General features: G+C 40.9%; 1 protein-coding gene across 2 annotated transcripts in view; it reads left to right on the top strand.

The window, feature by feature from the left end:
* KMO (kynurenine 3-monooxygenase) overlaps positions 1-17,626 on the top strand; it is a 57,218-nt gene extending 39,592 nt beyond the window's left edge. The window contains exons 12-15 of one of the 2 annotated variants that reach the window (XM_063115939.1): positions 6,179-6,261; positions 6,340-6,441; positions 6,551-6,610; positions 17,088-17,626. In XM_063115939.1, coding sequence (XP_062972009.1) covers positions 6,179-6,261; positions 6,340-6,441; positions 6,551-6,610; positions 17,088-17,183 — 341 coding nt within the window. In that variant the 3' untranslated portion in view covers positions 17,184-17,626. The remainder of the gene's footprint in view (positions 1-6,178; positions 6,262-6,339; positions 6,442-6,550; positions 6,611-17,087) is intronic. The other variant, XM_063115940.1, reaches the window with a different exon arrangement.
* Positions 17,627-18,341: the final 715 nt, after the last annotated feature.

The following is an 18,341-nucleotide window of genomic DNA, read 5'->3' on the forward strand; positions in this document are numbered from 1 at the left end:
AAGACATCAAAAGTGGCACAGTGATAGCTCTTAAGGAGGGCTTTCAGCATAGAATCATAGAATCATAGAATAGCAGAGTTGGAAGGGGCCTACAAGGCCATCGAGTCCAACCCCCTGCTCAATGCAGGAATCCACCCTAAAGCATCCCTGACAGGTGGTTGTCCAGCTGCCTCTTGAATGCCTCTAGTGTGGGAGAGCCCACTACCTCCCTAGGTAACTGATTCCATTGTGGTACTGCTCTAACAGTCAGGAAGTTTTTCCTGATGTCCAGTTGGAATCTGGCTTCCTTTAACTTGAGCCCGTTATTCCGTGTCCTGCACTCTGGGAGGATCGAGAAGAGATCCTGGACCTCCTTTGTGTGACAACCTTTTAAGTATTTGAAGAGTGCTATCATGTCTCCCCTCAATCTTCTCTTTTCCAGGCTAAACACGCCCAGTTCTTTCAGTCTCTCTTCATAGGGCTTTGTTTCCAGACCCATGATCATCCTGGTCGCCATCCTCTGAACACGCTCCAGCTTGTCTGCGTCCTTCTTGAATCGTGGAGCCCAGAACTGGACGCAATACTCTAGATGAGGCCTAACCAGGGACGAATAGAGAGGAATCAGTACCTCACGTGATTTGGAAGCTATACTTCTATTAATGCAGCCCAAAATAGCATTGGCCTTTCTTGCAGCCATATCGCACTGTTGGCTCATATTCAGCTTGCAGTCTACAACAATTCCAAGATCCTTCTCGTTTGTAGTATTGCTGGGCCAAGTATCCCCCATCTTGTAACTGTGCCTTTGGTTTCCATTTCCTAAATGTAGAACTTGGCATTTTTCCCTATGAAATTTCATCCTGTTGTTTTCAGCCCAGCACTCCAGCCTATCAAGATCACTTTGAAGTTTGTTTCTGTCTTCCAGGGTATTAGCTATCTCACCCAATTTTGTGTCATCTGCAAATTTGATAAGCGTTCCCTGCACCTCCTCGTCCAAATCATTAATAAAAACGTTGAAGAGCACTGGGCCCAGGACTGAGCCCTGTGGTACCCCACTCGTTGCCTCTCCCCAGTTTGAGAAGGTTCCATTGATAAGTACTCTTTGAGTCCGATTCTGTAGCCAAATGTGAATCCACCTAATAGTTGTTCCATCTAGCCCACTTTTAGCTAGTTTGTTAATCAGAATATCATGGGGCACTTTGTCAAAAGCTTTGCTTAAGTCAAGATATATGACGTCCACAGCGTTCCCACGGTGCACAAGGGAGGTTGTCTTATCAAAAAATGAAATCAAATTTGTCTGACAGGACTTGTTCTTGACAAATCCATGTTGACTTCTAGTGATCACTGCATTGATTTCAAGGTGTTTACAGATTGACTTCTTTATAATCTGCTCCAGAATTTTCCCAGGGATGGATGTCAGACTGACTGGTCTGTAGTTCCCAGGTTCCTCCTTTTTGCCCTTTTTGAAGATAGGGACAACATTAGCCCTCCTCCAGTCGTCCGGCCCCTCACCGGTCTTCCATGATTTTGCAAAGATAATAGACAAAGGTTCTGAGAGTTCTTCTGCTAACTCATTCATTACTCTAGGATGCAGTTCATCTGGCCCTGGAGATTTGAACTCATTCAAGGAATTTAGGTGTTCTTTGACCATTTGTTTATCAATCTCAAACTGCAATCCTGCCCCCTCAACTTCTGCTTCACTTTCTCCAGTGGGGTCATAGACCCGCTTTTGGGAGAAGACTGAGGCAAAGTAGGAATTGAGCATTTCAGCCTTTTCTTTGTAATCTGTTATCAATTTGCCATCCTCATTAAGCAGATGAACCACCATTTCCTTCCTCTGTCTTTTACTACTCACATATCTGAAGAAAGCCTTTTTATTGCTTTTAGCAACCCTCGCTAATCTCAGCTCATTCTGAGCTTTAGCCTTCCTGATGTCATTTCGGCACTTCTGCGCCACTTGTCTGTACTCTTCTTTTGTAGCCTGGCCTTCCTTCCGCTTCCTATATGTATCCCTTTTTGTTTTCAGGTCATCTCTAAGCTTTTTGTGGAGCCACATTGGTTTCCTCTGTTGTCTTCTATCTTTTCTCCTTGTTGGAATTGTTTGTAACTGTGCCTTTAAAATTTCCTTTTTTAAATACTCCCACCCATCCTGCACTCCTTTTCTCATTAGGCTCATTTGCCATGGAACCTTACTTATCATAGTTCTGAGTTTATTAAAAACAGCTTCCCTAAAATCCAGAGTATGTGTATGGCTACACTCAACTTTTGTCTCCTTCATAATCAAGAATCCAAGTATGACGTGGTCACTTCCCCCCCCCCCCCGAGTTCCCGTAACTGCCACTTTATCCACTAAGTCATCCCTATTGGTCAATATCAAGTCAAGGATTGCCGATCCTCTAGTTGTTTCCTCCACTTTCTGTAGGAGAAAGTTATCACCCACACATGTCAGGAATTTCTTGGAACGGCCGCTTTTGGCAGTATTGGTCTCCCAACAGATATCAGGGTAATTGAAGTCCCCCATCACTACTACATCACACTTCCTTGAAACACTGGCAATTTGTTTCTCAAAAGTTTTGTCCTCGTCTTCTCCTTGATTGTGTGGTCGGTAGTAGACTCCGATTATCATGTTCTTTTTATTCCTTGCCCCATTTATTTTAATCCAGATGCTCTCAATGAGGCTCCCAGTCTGATCTGCCTGTATTTCTGCGCAGGGATAGGTATTTTTAACATATAGTGCAACTCCACCTCCCTTTCTATTTCTTCTGTTCTTTTTGAACAAGTTATATCCTTCAATTGCTATATTCCAGTCATGGGAGTCATCCCACCAAGTTTCAGTTATACCTATCAAGTCGTATTTGCCTTCATGTAATAAGAGTTCAAGTTCATTCTGTTTGTTTCCCATGCTCTGGGCATTAGTATATAGACATCGAAGACCATGTGTTTTATAGCCTGGCTTTGTTCCTACATTGTTGTGGACACTATTTTGGGGCACTATTGGAGCTGTTCTCTGTACTGTGGTGCCTTGGCCTTCATCCATTGTTGCATTGAGGTTTATGTCTCCCGCCCCCGTAAGATTCAGTTTAAAGCCCTCCTGATCAAGTTCTTCATGCTGTGGCCAAACATATTCTTTCCAGCCCTTGTGAGGTGCAACCATGCCAAATTGGAATCAGATTGGGTTGTCCCTTGATTTTTTTTATGCTGTTTTAAATTTCCTCCCTTAAACCCTTTGGAGCTTACACTCCACCAGTGAGAAAGATCATAGGATTACTCTTCCATTCCTTTGATCAGGTGAAGTTGTGAGTAGTATTTCCTTAAATTCCCCAGTAAACCCATCTAGGCCCTGGGATTTGTTTGACTTAAGACAGGAGACCGCATCTTTTATTTCTTCCAGAGTAATTAATCTATCAAGCCATGCCCTCACTTAGTTCGCAAAGGGCGTCACCTGTGCTGTAACCTGATATTCCTCTATTAATTCTGGGTCACTAGGTTTGCATGGATTTATTCAAAATATTCAGCAAATAGATGAACATTTTTTTCTGGATCAAAATGCTTGATACCTTGGTTATCTTCAATTGCAATAATTCTATTTTTTGCCCTAGGCTGCTTCAGTCTGTTTGCTAATAATCGTGACCCTTTGCCATCAAATTCACAGAACCGCTGTCTGGTACACAGCATCCTCACCTTAGTTATATTAATATCTAGGGTCTGTAGTTCTGCTCGTTTTTTGGCTAGTCGTCGCCTAATCATAATTGATCCTATATTCCTATATTCCTCTGTTAAGGACCTAATTTCCCCCTCTAATAGTGAAGTCTGTGCTCTGTTTTGTTTTCTCGTCGTACTTCATTCTTTAATACAGACACCCCATATTACAGCCTTCATAGTTTCCCATCTCAGAGTAGGGTTTATTATGTCCATAGAGTTTTCTATGAAATAGTACTCTAAGCTTTCTTGTATTTTTGGTTACTCTGATTGGCTGCTAGCAATGAAGGACTGAATCTCCATACTGGAGAACCTTTTTCCCCCAAGGGTGAGAGTTAAATACAATGAAAGGGCAGCATGGTCTGTAACTTTTTCCAATTCCTAAATCTGCTACATGCAACCCTTGTAATAGTTCCTCTGACAATAGAACTGCATCAGTCCCAGAGAAAGATCCATGTGGGCATGAATAGAATGAAAAACTAAAATCTTGAGGATATAACTCCGCCCGTGCATCCCGTAACTGGTAGGCTTTGAAGACTTCAAACTCTTTGCTTGCCTATTGATATTTTCTAAGAGAGCCTTTATCACCCTCTCTTGAGATTGTGGTTCCCTCCAGATTATCCAGGGTCACCCCCTGGAGGTTCCAATTAAAGTCTCCGCCTATGATTACTGGGCTGGTCCCAAACTTTTTAGGTTTTTTAACATTCTGTGGACGAACCCTATTTGTCCTTCATTTGGGGCATATATAGTAGCTACAGTTAACAACTGTGATTGGTTGTAAAGTTCCTCTAAGAAAAGAAACCAACCTTGTGGGTCTCGCAAAAACTTTTGTGAAACAAAATCTACTTCATCATGTAGCACTATTGCTGCCCCCCCTTGCTTTAGTAGATTCAGGGGCCACATACTTATAGGACCATTCTCTGCCTGAAGAGCCATCATTTAGAGAAAAATTAAACTAATAAAAAAAAATATTGTGTCTTTCTAGTTCTATGCCCCTCCGCCATAACAAAATACCTTGTCTCGTCTTCTCGCATGTCCCCCGAACCCTCCCCCACACTATGTCCTGATTACATACACATTCCAATATTGTTCCATATATTTCCCTATGGGGTTTGTCCCTCCAGAGACCCCCTCCCATCCCAGAGAGTCCCCTTCCTCAAGCTATTCCAAAAGAAGAGCCTAAGGATGAGCAAAACGCTATTCCTCCACACTAACCAGTTGCCTATTGCAACAGGGGCCAGCGGATCTAATTATACCTACATATAAAATGCTGGACTCATCTCTGCTTTCATTATTATGAGGGTGTACCTCAAGCCCCCTTTGTTCAATTTATCGTAACCCCAGACTGATGTCTTATACTTTACACAATGATGTAATATTTTTCAAAGCTTAGCTAGAAGTTGCAGTTGTTTATAAACCCTATAGATTCCTAGACAGTTATCTCAGTGTTGTCTTCTTAAAAGTGGGCAAAGTGGAGGGCACCTGTGGAAATGGTGTGTCCTTCAAGATAGAATGGATCTCCCAGCCACCTTATTCTTCTGTGTCTTCCTCATCCAGGGCCTGTAAGAGGAGTTTTATCAGGGGTTACGAAGTTTCTTTTGGGCCCCTTCCCTTCTCCATTAGTGATTTTGGTTTTTATGCCATGAGCTGTAGCTTGTAGGGTCAAAAAGGGAAGATGAGAGAGGGGTGGAGTGGAGCGCTCTGTTAATTTTCTGCATTTTAGGCCTTATGCAGGCCTCCCTCCACTATAAATACAAATCATAGAATAGCAGAGTTGGAAGGGGCCTACAAGGCCATCAAGTCCAACCCCCTGCTCAATGCAGGAATCCACCCTAAAGCATCCCTGACAGATGGTTGTCCAGCTGCCTCTTGAATGACAATAGTGTGGGAGAGCCCACAACCTCCCTAGATAACTGATTCCATTGTCGTACTGCTCTAACAGTCAGGAAGTTTTTCCTGATGTCCAGCTGGAATCTGGCTTCCTTTAACTTGAGCCCGTTATTCCGTGTCCTGTACTCTGGGAGGATCGAGAATAAAAGAAGATATAAATAAATAAATATAAATAAAAGAGGATCAGAGATAAGAAAACACATTTGAACATCTTTGTTTATGCTACAATACAGATAAGGAGAAAGAATTCACATTGAAACATCCTTTTATATTGCAATGCAGATCAGATCATCAGAAGACATAAGTATTAGTAAAAAAAAAAGTAAATGGAGTTGCATCACACATGAAGGAAGATGATGAAATGGGTTGTATTCTGTGGAGGTTCTGATTTACAGAAGAGCACTAAAACATGAGTGTAACCGCCTTGCATATTATATTTTTTAACTCCCTCCATAAGAAGTTTGAATATATACCTAAAACGTTAAATGTGAACATGAAAAGCATGCAGATATTACCTGCCAGAGAGCTATGATTATTTGAAGCTTCTTTTTGAGTGTATATTCTGGCAAACAAAGATGTATCATCATGTAACATAATCCTGCTTCTTTCTCAGGTGTTTGCCTTCCAGAATTCTCACATCTGAGAGTACCTGATGACCATGCAATTTCAGATTTAGCCATGTATAATTATGTAGAGGTAAGCTGTACATGATTTGGTTGCAACTGAATAATAACAAATGTCATCAAATGTGAACGCCTCTCTTGATGGTTTCAGATGCGGGAGCATGTGAATTCAAAGTGGTTCATTTTCCGAAAGCACATAGACAACTTTCTTCATGCCCTCTTTCCTTCCGCTATCATCCCTCTGTACACTATGGTAAGACCTGAAGCAACTAATAGTGCAGTATTTCCCATGTATTTCCATTACCAATTGTCTCTTTTTTTCCTTCTGTGATTTATCTGTGTGATTTTGTAATCTAATTTAGATCACATTCTCCAGAATTCGGTACCATGAAGCAGTGCAAAGATGGAAATGGCAGAATAAGGTCAGTGGCATTTAGAAGGGTTTCTCTGGAGCGGGTGAAGAAAGGAGATGCACACTTGAAAGGATGCTAATAAATATAAAGTATGAGAACTGTTGAGCATGACTGTGTTGCAATTTCTCATAGGCAGAAGGTAGATACTATAGGCTTAATATGCCACATTCCTGCATTATCTAAAGAATACAGGAAAACTGTGTGTCCTGATGGTGGATTGCCCAGGTTCTGTTAGTTCCCACCACCACCCTACCTACTAGGGATGTGCTCTGCTTCTAATCGGACTGGCGAATTAGAAGCGAAGCGGGGGGCTTCGCCTGCCCTTAAGGCGGAGGCGAAGAGGATTGGGGGGCCGGCAGAGCGTGGCGAAGAGGATCGAGGTGAAGGCGGATCCTTCGCCATGGTCCGGAGCTCCGCCGGAAAGGTAAGTGGGGTTTACCGGGCCCTGCTGCTGTCGCTGTCACCCATGCGGCGACGGCGGCAGGGCCCGGTAACCCCCCCCCCGCCCTCCCCTCCCTTACCTGCCTCCGTCCGCAGTCCATCGGCTTCTTCAATTGAGCCTGCGGTTCAACCAGGAAGTCTGGGCCGCTTGTGTCCCAGACTTCCTGGTTGAACCGCGGGCTCAATTGAAGAAGCCGACAGACCGCGGATGGACGCAGGTAAGGCCCCCCTCCCCCTTGGTCCCTTACCGGGCTCTGCTGCCGTCGCCGTCAGCTTGTACCTTGGCATGCATGTGTATCCCTGGATAAGCTATCATGGTGCTGAGTTTGAGGTTTCTAAAGTGCAAATTGACGGAGCTTTCGAAAGGGGTGTGAATGGGGTGCCTGATTTTCATAAATTCCCCAAAAATCAGGGGATGATGGGACTGCCTTGAGTCTTGGCGTGCATGTGTATCCCTGGATAAGCTATCATGGTGGCGAGTTTGAGGTTTCTAACGTGCAAATTGACGGAGCTATCGAAAGGGGTGTGAATGGGGTGCCCGATTTTCATAAATTCCCCAAAAATCAGGGGATGATGGGACTGCCTTGAGTCTGGGCGTGCGTGTGTATCCCTGTATAAGCTATCAAGGTGGCACGTTTGAGGTTTTTAACGTGCAAATTGACAGAGCTATCGAAAGGGGTGTGAATGGGGTGCCCGATTTTCATAAATTCCCCAAAAATCAGGGGATGATGGGATTGTTTTGAGTCTTGGCGTGCATGTGTATACATCCATGAGGTGTCATGGTGCCAAACTTGAGGTTTCTAACTTTAACAGAAAAAAAGTTGTATACTTTTTTAGCTTAATGCAAGCCTATGGGGGGGGGGAAACAGAGCTCCGATCCGGATCCGGAGCTCCGCAGTGGAGCGGAGCAGACATAGGCGGAGCGGCCCGATCCACAAATCGCGGATCTGGAAAAGAAGCAGAGCGGGGGGTCCATGCACACCCCTACTACCTACCACACACACACACACACACACACACACACAAATCTCCTACTTTAAATTAGGAACAACTATTTCCCCCACCCCTATTCCATCCTTGGTGCAAGTGATTATTTGGTTCTACATTCTTTAGCAATGTTCCTAAACTAGATACCATTTTATTTCTAATTACTTTTTGATAATCCAGGTACTCATTCTCTAATATATCACCCCCTAACTCTATGCACACTATTGCCATTCTCAAAGAATTCTAGAGGATTGGTGAAGCAAGACTTGCTGTACTATAATGCTGGTTCTGTAGTTGCATCAACGTGCAATGAAGCCTCTTTGGGGCACTGAGCAGTGGTGTCCACATAATGGTTTCCAATGGTTGAACATGTAGTGCAAATGTGGGCAGATATGAGATGATAGAAGTGTTTCATTCCAAATAATACAGTTAACAGTTCATAGAATCATAGAATAGCAGAGTTGGAAGGGGCCTACAAGGCCATCGAGTCCAACCCCCTGCTCAATGCAGGAATCCACCCTAAAGCATCCCTGACAGATGGTTGTCCAGCTGCCTCTTGAATGCCTCTAGTGTGGGAGAGCCCACAACCTCCCTAGGTAGCTGATTCCATTGTCGCACTGCTCTTTTTCAATCTGTGCATATCCTCTTTCAGTTTCAAATAGTGCTCCAATAACAAATGCAACTGGCTGCTGTTTCCATACAGGTCAACTCCTAGCCCTGTGGGAATCTACACTGATGTTATTCTAACATTTTGAATGGGTTACTGTGACACACAGCATCACGTGACCCTGGGTCTCTAATGTTGTTAATGAGTTGTACTTTCAGGTTCTGTTTCTTAGTTCCAGCGCGGCTACAGATTCATGTGCCTCGTTCTACTGGTAATTTTCCTCTCCCTCTTCTCTGAGAGTAGCAGAGCTGCTGGGTTTGCTCCGCCCACTTCCTGTTCTCCTTCCTTCGCCCCGTTTGCTATCTTATCTGCTACAGCAGATAAATCACACCAGCCTTATACTGTGCAATCACTGACAACTGCATGCAAAGGACTCAGAAGTTTTCCACCTTAGAATCTGCTTTGATTGTGAAGTACTCCCATGCATCCTGCCTTAATTGTGCTCCTTTTGCAAAAGATTTGCCCGAGCCGCTGCTGTGGGCGGAGGAGCAGGATTTTAAACAAATACTTACATCTGCGTAAGCTTTATAGATAAAGACACCAAAATTGGCACAGTGATTCAAATACCAAATCTGAATCAAATTGGGTCATCGGTTGATTTCTTATGATTTTTTTTAACATTTCCCCCCCTCTTTGCAAAGGAGCTGAGGAGCACTCAAAGGAGCACTGTAGCTCTGTGCAGGAAAATTAACAAGGGTCTCTGCTCCCAGTCCAAAACGGGGGAGGGGGTTTGTGTGTGTGCTTATGACTATTGCCCTGCACTGCTGGCTAGGAATGAGGCAGGCAGTGGGCAGAGAAAACCCAGCAACTCTGCTACTCTCAGAGAAGAGGGAGAACAACGGAAAGGATTTAAGTTAACAATGTGCCCTGCAGTAACGTTACAGCTAAACGTAAGTCATGCTAGTGTGCCCCGTGATACAGAGAACTGATACAGAGAACCACATTAGAAAGGGACACTAGCAACGTTATAAGACTAGTGTAGATCCGGTCCCTGTCTCAGAGACATCACACTGTAACACTAGCTGCTCGCCTGGACTGTAATACTTCAGTACAGGACTCTTGGCTATTGTGTCCTTAATCTTGTGCTTCATGTGGCACTACAGCAGATAAAAGTGATGATGAAATTAATGATTTTTGCAATCTAATAAAAAAAGTCCTTACAATAAAAAAAAGACACCACAATAGTTTTAGGAGACTTTAATGCAAAAGTAGGAGAAGGAAAAGGTTGGTGAGTATGTCAGAGCTTACGAGTTAGGCAGTATGAATGTCAGAGGGGAAAAGCTGATTGACTTTGCCAACGGAAGGAAGTGGTTTATGACAAACACATGGTTTCAGCTTCCAAAAAGAAGTCTGTGTACATGGACATCACTCAGACATAGCAAAGATAACATTGTTAGGAATCAAATTGTTTATATTCTCATTAACAAGGGATATAGGAATACCATCAAGTCTGTAAAAACATATCCAGTTGCTGGTGTAAAATCAGACTGCAACCCACTTGTTTTAGTTCTCAATGTAAGATTAAAGAAATCAAGAAAAAAAACCCACAAAGTTTAAATACCAATATGCTTAGTTTAAATATCGACATGCTTATACTGAAATAAAGGAAGAGGTGAAGAAAAAAATAAAGGAGAATTTATAAAATATTAGGAGTAACAATGAAACTGCTTGAACATCAATGAAACATGGAATGAAATAAAGGAAGCCATACTGAGAGCAGGTAAGACCAACTTAAAGGACAGTAGACCTAAAGGAAAGCAAAAATGAATGGCCTATGAGATCCTTGATTTAATGGAAGAAAGAAGAAAATGTAAAGGACTTGATGCAGAAAGATACAATAACATACACAAAATAATAAAGCGTAAAATTATAGAAGTGAAAGAGAAATGTATGGTAGACAAATATAAACAATTAGAAAGCAAATACTACACATTTGGAATACACAAAAAAGTGAAGGAAGTGACGGGAAAGGGGAAAAAAGTCAACCTCTCTTACTAAAAGACTAACACGGAATAATTATAAAAGATTTGCCACAAAAAACTTAAGAGATGGGAAGAATACATCAAGGAGCTATTTGATGACACAAGTGCAGAGCTGAATAAAGAGGACAGAATCAAACAAGGACCTGATATTATGGGTGAGGAGGTAGGAGATGCTATAAGGAATACAAAGGAAAGAAAGACTGTCAGCACTGATGGGATACCTGTTGAACTACTCAAGCTAATTGAAGGAGATGAAATACAACTCTTGGTAGACGTGTACAATACTATCTATAAAACTGGTATCATACCAAGTGGCTAGCGCAAATCAATATTCAGAGTATGACCCAAGAAAGACATGGCCAAAGAATGCTCCAAATACAGAACAATTAGCCTCATACATTACAATTATTTCTTAACATTATTCACAACCCAATTCATAAGAAAACAGAATGGTATATAAGTGAGACTCAATTCGGATTTAGATATGGAATGGGAACGATAGACGCTTTACTTGGAGTTAACGTCTTAATTTAAAGGCAGGCTTTCCCAACAATTTTAGACTCCTATTACCATCAGCCCCAGCCAACATAATGATGGTCAGGAGTGCTGTGAATTGTAGCCTAAAACATCAGAAGTTTAGGGAAGGGTGTTATACAGAGTTCTTCATAATATTAAAGGACGTCTTTCATCTTATCCTCTAAAATCACCATATCTCCATTTCCTGTTTCTAGAAATCGTCAAGCTGCTTTCCCAGGCTTATTCCCTTACTAAAATACTTACTATTTTGAGTAAAATACATCCTTCATATATATGTCTCTAAGATTCAATGTATATTTAGCCAGGTCCAATTATTCCTAACTTCATAATTCTTATGCTGTTTATGCAATATTTCTGGCACCAAAACCTCTGCTGAAGTTGTTTGCATATATTCTCATTTGCAGTACTGCTGCCTGGCCACTGCCAGCAAGGAAAGATTTGCCGCCACCAGGTGTTGAATCAGGCCTTAGCTAGATTATCCCAGGCAAACGGAGGGGTCGTCCCTGCCTGCTCCCGGGATCCCCTGTGTGTCATTTGGATGCACAGGGACGATCCCGGGACGATCCCGGGATATAGGCCTGGTCTAGCCATGGCCTCAGTCTCACTAGCTGCCTCAGGGGACTTAAGTGGGAGTTTCTATCTAGTAGGCAGTGGTTGAAGGGCAACGCCAGGGGTGAGGAAAAAGGAGGGCAAGAAACGTTGCATGAACAATCCAGGCTCAACAGGGTCACCAAGTTATTTCTGATGCTACACTTCAATGTGATATTAATGTGAGAGACATTTGTAAGCCAATTTGAGAGCCTCTGATGACTATAAATTGAGATATATGTATTTTAAATTAAATCTAATCATTCTTCTATAAGAGGTATGTTAGAAACACGATTTGAAATGAAAATGCTTGGACAAAAATGGTGAAAGTTTAAACACTCTGTTTTATTGAGGAAACTTGCATGTTTGGGTGTCTAGGCAGGTAGGCACACCTACCAGTTAGAGCAAAACCATTTTATCCCTTAGCCTGGCCGAAGCAGTCCCTCCCCTATCACTCCGTTGGTTAGAGACTCAAGGGGTTACAGCCTATCCCGGTACGCCTTGTAACTCCGCCTCTGTTTACTTTTATGCTTCTCTCATTTGATATTCCACCCATTCTTATTTACTTATGTCCATATTTGGTTTTGATTCCTCTGAGCATACCTTCTTAATCACTCTTTATTATCCCCCCTCCCATCATGTAACCACAAGGTCATGAGTTCAAAAACAACAGATGTGTGTTTCAGTTTTGTTCTATTTATCACCTCTTCTCACCACAAGTCCAACCACAAGTTCCGTTACTCTCATCATCTCAGCTGAAAAAGACCCTCCATACCTGCTATGCTTTCTTGTTTTTCTTATAATGCTTCAGTTATAACATTGCTTTTAGCTGACCCTTTTTAGAAGCCCTTATAATAATATTTTAATAATGCATTAGCCATTATATTTTCTTCTTATGTTAAACATTGTAATATGAAAAAGTAACATATCTATCTATTTCTAACAGGTATCAACATTAATAAACATGCCCACAATGATGTCTGTAGATTCTTGTAAAAATAAATTATTAAAAGTAAAATCCCCCTCCCTAAATTTCTATTTAAAGAAAGAAACAATTAATCTCGCCCCTCTGGAGGCCCTCAATAAAGAACTAATGCTTTTAGCATGTGATCTTTTGGACAGGGACAACCTAGCCAGAGTAGTGCATGCACTGGTAACTTCCTGATTAGACTACTGCAATGCACTCTACATGGGGCTGCCCTTGAAGATGACTTGGAAGTTGCAGCTAGTGCAAAATACAGCAGCTAGACTGCTGGCAGGTACATCTTACAGAGACCACATAATACCAGTCTTAAAGGAACTGCACTGGCTGCCTATATGCTTCCGGTCGGAATTCAAGGTGTTAGTAATGACGTTTAAAGCCCTAAATGGCTTGGACCCTGGATACTTGAGGGAGCGCCTCTCCTTATATATGCCTGCCCGAGACTTGAGATCTGTTGGAGGAGCCTTTCTCCACATCCCACCAACGCAACATATACGCTATGATGGGACAAGGGAGAGGGCTTTCTCGGTTGTGGCACCCCAACTGTGGAATGCTCTCCCCTTGGAGGCCCAACTGGCGCCAATGCTGATTTTATTCCAGTGCCAAGTGAAATCATAGCTTTTTAACAAAGCTTTTAATGGTTAAATTCACTAAGATGGCACATTGTTTTAACTGTTTTTACTGCTTTTAAATTACATAGAGTTTTAACTTGGTTCATGGTTTCATTTCTTTTTAGCTGAGTATATTTATTGTTTAATACTATATGCTTTTATCTGCACACCGCCCTGAGATCTTAATGATATAGGGCGGGATACAAATGTTATAAATAAAGAAAGAAAGAATTAATAAAACCTGGGATCATCCCATGAAGCTGATTGGTGGGAGATTCAGAACAGATAAAAGGAAGTACTTCTTCACACATAATTAAACTATGAAATTCATTTCCAAGTCATAGTGATGGCCACCAGCTTGGGTGGCTTTAAAAGGGAGGATAAATTTATGGAGGATAAAGCTATCAATGGCTACTACTTCTGATGGCTATATGCTACCTCCAGTATAAAGAGACAGTTATGTCTCTTGCTGGGGAACCTGGGCAGGAGGGTGCTGTTGCATTCATATCCAATTTACGGATTTCCCATGGGCAGCTGGTTGGCCAATAGGTGAACAGAATGCTGGACTGGATGGACTTTTGGCCTGATCCATGTTCTTATGTATGCATGGCAAAAATTAGCATTGGGTAGAAAATTCCTCACTGATGTCAATGCTAATTCGTAATGCAATTTTCCCAAGGTGGGGTGGGAAACAAACGTCTCTGCCCCATGCACTGTCGTGCCAATCACACTCTCTCTCACACACACTTAATTTTGTGTTAAATTACTGGTACTTAATTTTGTGTTAAATTACTAATCAGCTTGTTAAAGTAAGTAGTTAGGCCCTAACCTGCCTGTTACGCAATGGACACACACACACACACACACACACACCAGAATCAGCAGTTTTAAGAAATATAGCTATTGGAGCAAATTTGTGTAAACTTTTGATGCAATTATGTATACTTTTAATTCATGTTAATGTACAACATCACATCAGATGCATGTTAAAGATGTCGTACTATGAATATCAGATTCTTACAGGTTTGGGTATATATGGTATAGGTCACTTGACTTTATCTAAGGAGACATCTTGAAGCAGTCTAGAACATAAAATTTAAAATGCAAAATAACCATAAGTTAAAACATTTAAAACAGAAAATACAAAATGTCTCGGTTAAAAGCATCTAAAATAGGGTGACCATATGACCAGATTTGACTGGATTTGTCCGGGTTTTTGATGGCAAATCCGGATTTTTTTTCAAAGAGCAGCTCTAATGGGAATTAACAAAATGCTTATAACTCTGTCATTTTTTAAGATAAAGGCATGAAACTTGGCACAATGATAGCTCTTAGGAAGGGCTTCAGTCATACCAAATTTGAAACAGATCTGTTCATCCATTGATTTTTTAGGAATTTTTTTAAAAATTGAGGTTTTAAAATTATTATTTTTTAAATTGTCATTTTTAAAGATAAAGAGATGAAACTTTGCACCATGAAAGGATTTAGGTAGAGCTTTAGCCACACCAAATTTGAAACAGATCCGTTCATCCATTGATGTTTTAGGATTTTTTTAAAAAAATTGAGGTTTTAAAATTATTATTTTTAAAATTGTCATTTTTAAAGATAAAGAGATGAAACTTTGTACCATGATAGGATTTAGGTAGAGCTTTAGCCACACCAAATTTGAAACAGATCTGTTTATCCATTGATTTTTTAGGATTTTTTTAAAAATTGAGGTTTTTAAATTATTATTTTTAAAACTGTCATTTTTAAAGATAAAGAGCTGAAAGTTGGCACCATGATAGCTTTTAGGTAGAGGTTTAGCCGTACCAAATTTGAAACAGATCTGTTTATCCATTGATTTTTTAGGATTTTTTTAAAAATTGAGGTTTTTAAATTATTATTTTTAAAACTGTCATTTTTAAAGATAAAGAGCTGAAAGTTGGCACCATGATAGCTTTTAGGTAGAGGTTTAGCCGTACCAAATTTGAAACAGATCTGGGGCCAGTAGCAAACCCTGTTAACAACAACAGCAGCTTGCAATGAGTGAAGATACAGTCAGAAAAGATATTTGAGGGAAGGGGAGAATGTAACACACAGAGTATAGCAAAAGCTTCAAAGTACAGCAAAACCTACAAAAGTAGGAGTGAGTGAAGTTAATTTCTGATACATCGAATCTCTCACTTGTTCTTTATTTCAGTGATTTTAACATTAAGATGTTATGTAGAACAGATTTGTCTTAAACGTGTGCTGTAAAATCAGACATGTGACCAAGGCTATGTTTGGGTGGGCACGCCCTCTTGGTACTGGACACGCCCCCTTGGGGGCGACCATGTTGTCCTCCTTTTTGGTTTCCAAAATATGGTCACCCTAATAAAATCAAAAGTGAAACATCCTCAATTAAAATATTTAAACCAAACAAATAATCAAACTGGGCAGCACAAGCCCTGAGGGAAGGCCTGGGTGAAAGGGGAGGATTTTAACTGACACCTAAAGCAGCACCTCCAACATACCAAAGAGAAGGGCGTTCCACAAAGTGGGTGTCCGCATGGAGAAAGCCCGGCAATAGGGGGCACCAGACAGCAATACTTATTTGCCAGCAAGTAATACTGGGGAGGTTTTTTTGGAGAGATTCAAGAAACTATGGGTTATATTTTTGAATCTATCCCATAGATTGCATTGTTAAATGGGCAGAAGGCAAATCTCCCAATGTTTTGGACTTCAACTCCCAGCATTCCTGACCTTTGGCCATGCTAGCTTAAGGGACCTGAAGTCCAACACATCTGGAGATCTTACCTACTGACCACATCTGGTTTAAGAAAGTATATAAAGAGAACAATGGTTAGAAATCTTACAAAAAGACTGCATCTTACAAAAATGGAAATGTGGTTAAAAAGCCAAGTAGTACAAGAATATTGTAGAAAAAATTGAAACACAACAATAGTGTAATCCTTTAGGTCAGAAGTGGGGAAAAGGTTTAATTCCAGATGTTGTTAGACTCTGATCAGCCCTAGCCAGCATGGCAATGGTCAGAGATGGTCAAAGGTGTTATCCAACATCTGGAGGGCCACTGTTTCCCCACAGCTTCTCCAGGCAGGCCTGCTCTTCTAATTGTTCATATCAGGCTCTCTATCATTTTTATATTGTTTTATGTAAATCTTGTTTTTTAACAATTGTTGTAAGTTGCCCAAGGAGGCTTTTTGCCAAAGAGGCAGGACATGGTTAAAACAAAAAAAGTAAATAAATAAATCTTTATAATGTATTAAATACAAAATTCATTAAAATAAAGAATAAGATGTGGAGTGTTGTGAGTTTATTTAGGGCACATTCCTATGCATGTTTAGACAGGAAAAAGTCCTACAGCTCACAGCCAGTAGTGCTGTAAAACTTTCATTTTGTAAAGTATCATATGCCTTGTTATACAAATATCATAAATAGATATTATTTTGGTTCTTGAGGGTCTAAAATTACCTTTAGAAGCATTGATGATAACTTAGGCTGCAATTGTATGTATGTCTACTCAAATGTCCCACTGAATACAATGAGGCTTTAATCACAAATAAATGTGAATAGCATTGCATGTTGAAGTAGCCTGTTGAATACTCAGATTTAAGTCCTGACTTACAGAATGGTAAAAATATTTAAAACTATTTTTTTTCCTATTACAATGTCTTCAGATGCATTACTCAAATTTAATTTCTTTTTAAAGGTAATCAAGAGAGGCCTCTTTCTCACTGTGGCGGCAGCAGCACTGAGTAGCATCTATCTGCTTGGAAAAGGCGTAAAGCAAAAAACTGATTTCTAGGTAGGGAACTTGTGGAGAAAGACTCTTAGTCTCAAATTTTTGAAAATGTTACACAAGTCCATTAAACCATAACATGTAGAAAGGAATGCTCAAAGTCTCAGTTAAAGCCTTGCTTTGAAAATCAGTTCTTTAAAGTATTCCAAAAGTAAGTGTGTCATTTGAGATGAGTGATGGCGGATCCAAGAGTTAAAGACCCATTCATATTGTACTCAGTGGGATTTTTGCCATGGACTTCAGCAGAACTTCGTTGTCTTCCAGCATCCTAAAGAATTGGTGAACATGTCATATAAGCTAGATTCCCCATAAGTTTGCTAATGTAGTTTCTCAAAAGTTAAAAGACACACATGTATAATATCACCAACTATTTCTGAAGACTTTTAAAGCTGCCAAAAGGCCATAATCCATCCTATAGAGAATCAGCAATAAACAACATATAAAATTCACTTGCGTATGCTTCTTTTTCTAAATATAACTCCTTCACAGAGCCTGGGAAGGACTGTACCATAGAACCATAGAATCATAGAATAGTAGAGTTGGAAGGGGACTAAAAGGCCCATTGCAGGAATCCACCCTAAAGCATCTCTGACAGATGGCTGTCTAGCTGCTTCTTGAATGCCTCTAGCGTGGGAGAGCCCACAACCTCCCTAGGTCATTGGTTCCATTGTCATACTGCTCTGACAGTCAGGAAGTTTTTCCTGATGTCCAGCCAGAATCTGGCTTCCTGTAATTGGAGCCCACTATTCCGTGTCCTGCACTCTGGGATGATCGAGAAGAGTTCCTGGTTCTTTGTGTGACAAAATTTCAATGCCGAGTTCTTTCAGTCTCTCCTGACCCCTGATCATTCTCATTGCCCTCCTCTGAACACTCTCCAGCTTGTCTGCATCCTTCTTAAAGTGTGGTACCCAGAACTGGACGCAATACTCAAGATGAGGCCTAACCAGTACCAGAGGACTGGAGAATGCGCAATGTAACATCAATTTTTAAAAAGGGATCCAGGGTGGGGGTGGGGAAGCAGGGCAATTAAAAGGTGGTTAGCTTAATGACTGTTCCAGGTAAATTATTTGAAATCTGTTTTCTTTTCTTGAAATTTACCATAAAAAAGTTACATATATATATATAAAAATGAACAGGTATTAGTGTTGATCAAGCCAATGACAT

This window comes from Elgaria multicarinata, chromosome 2 (genome assembly GCF_023053635.1).
Source record: "Elgaria multicarinata webbii isolate HBS135686 ecotype San Diego chromosome 2, rElgMul1.1.pri, whole genome shotgun sequence".
Taxonomy (NCBI): Eukaryota; Metazoa; Chordata; class Lepidosauria; order Squamata; family Anguidae; genus Elgaria; species Elgaria multicarinata.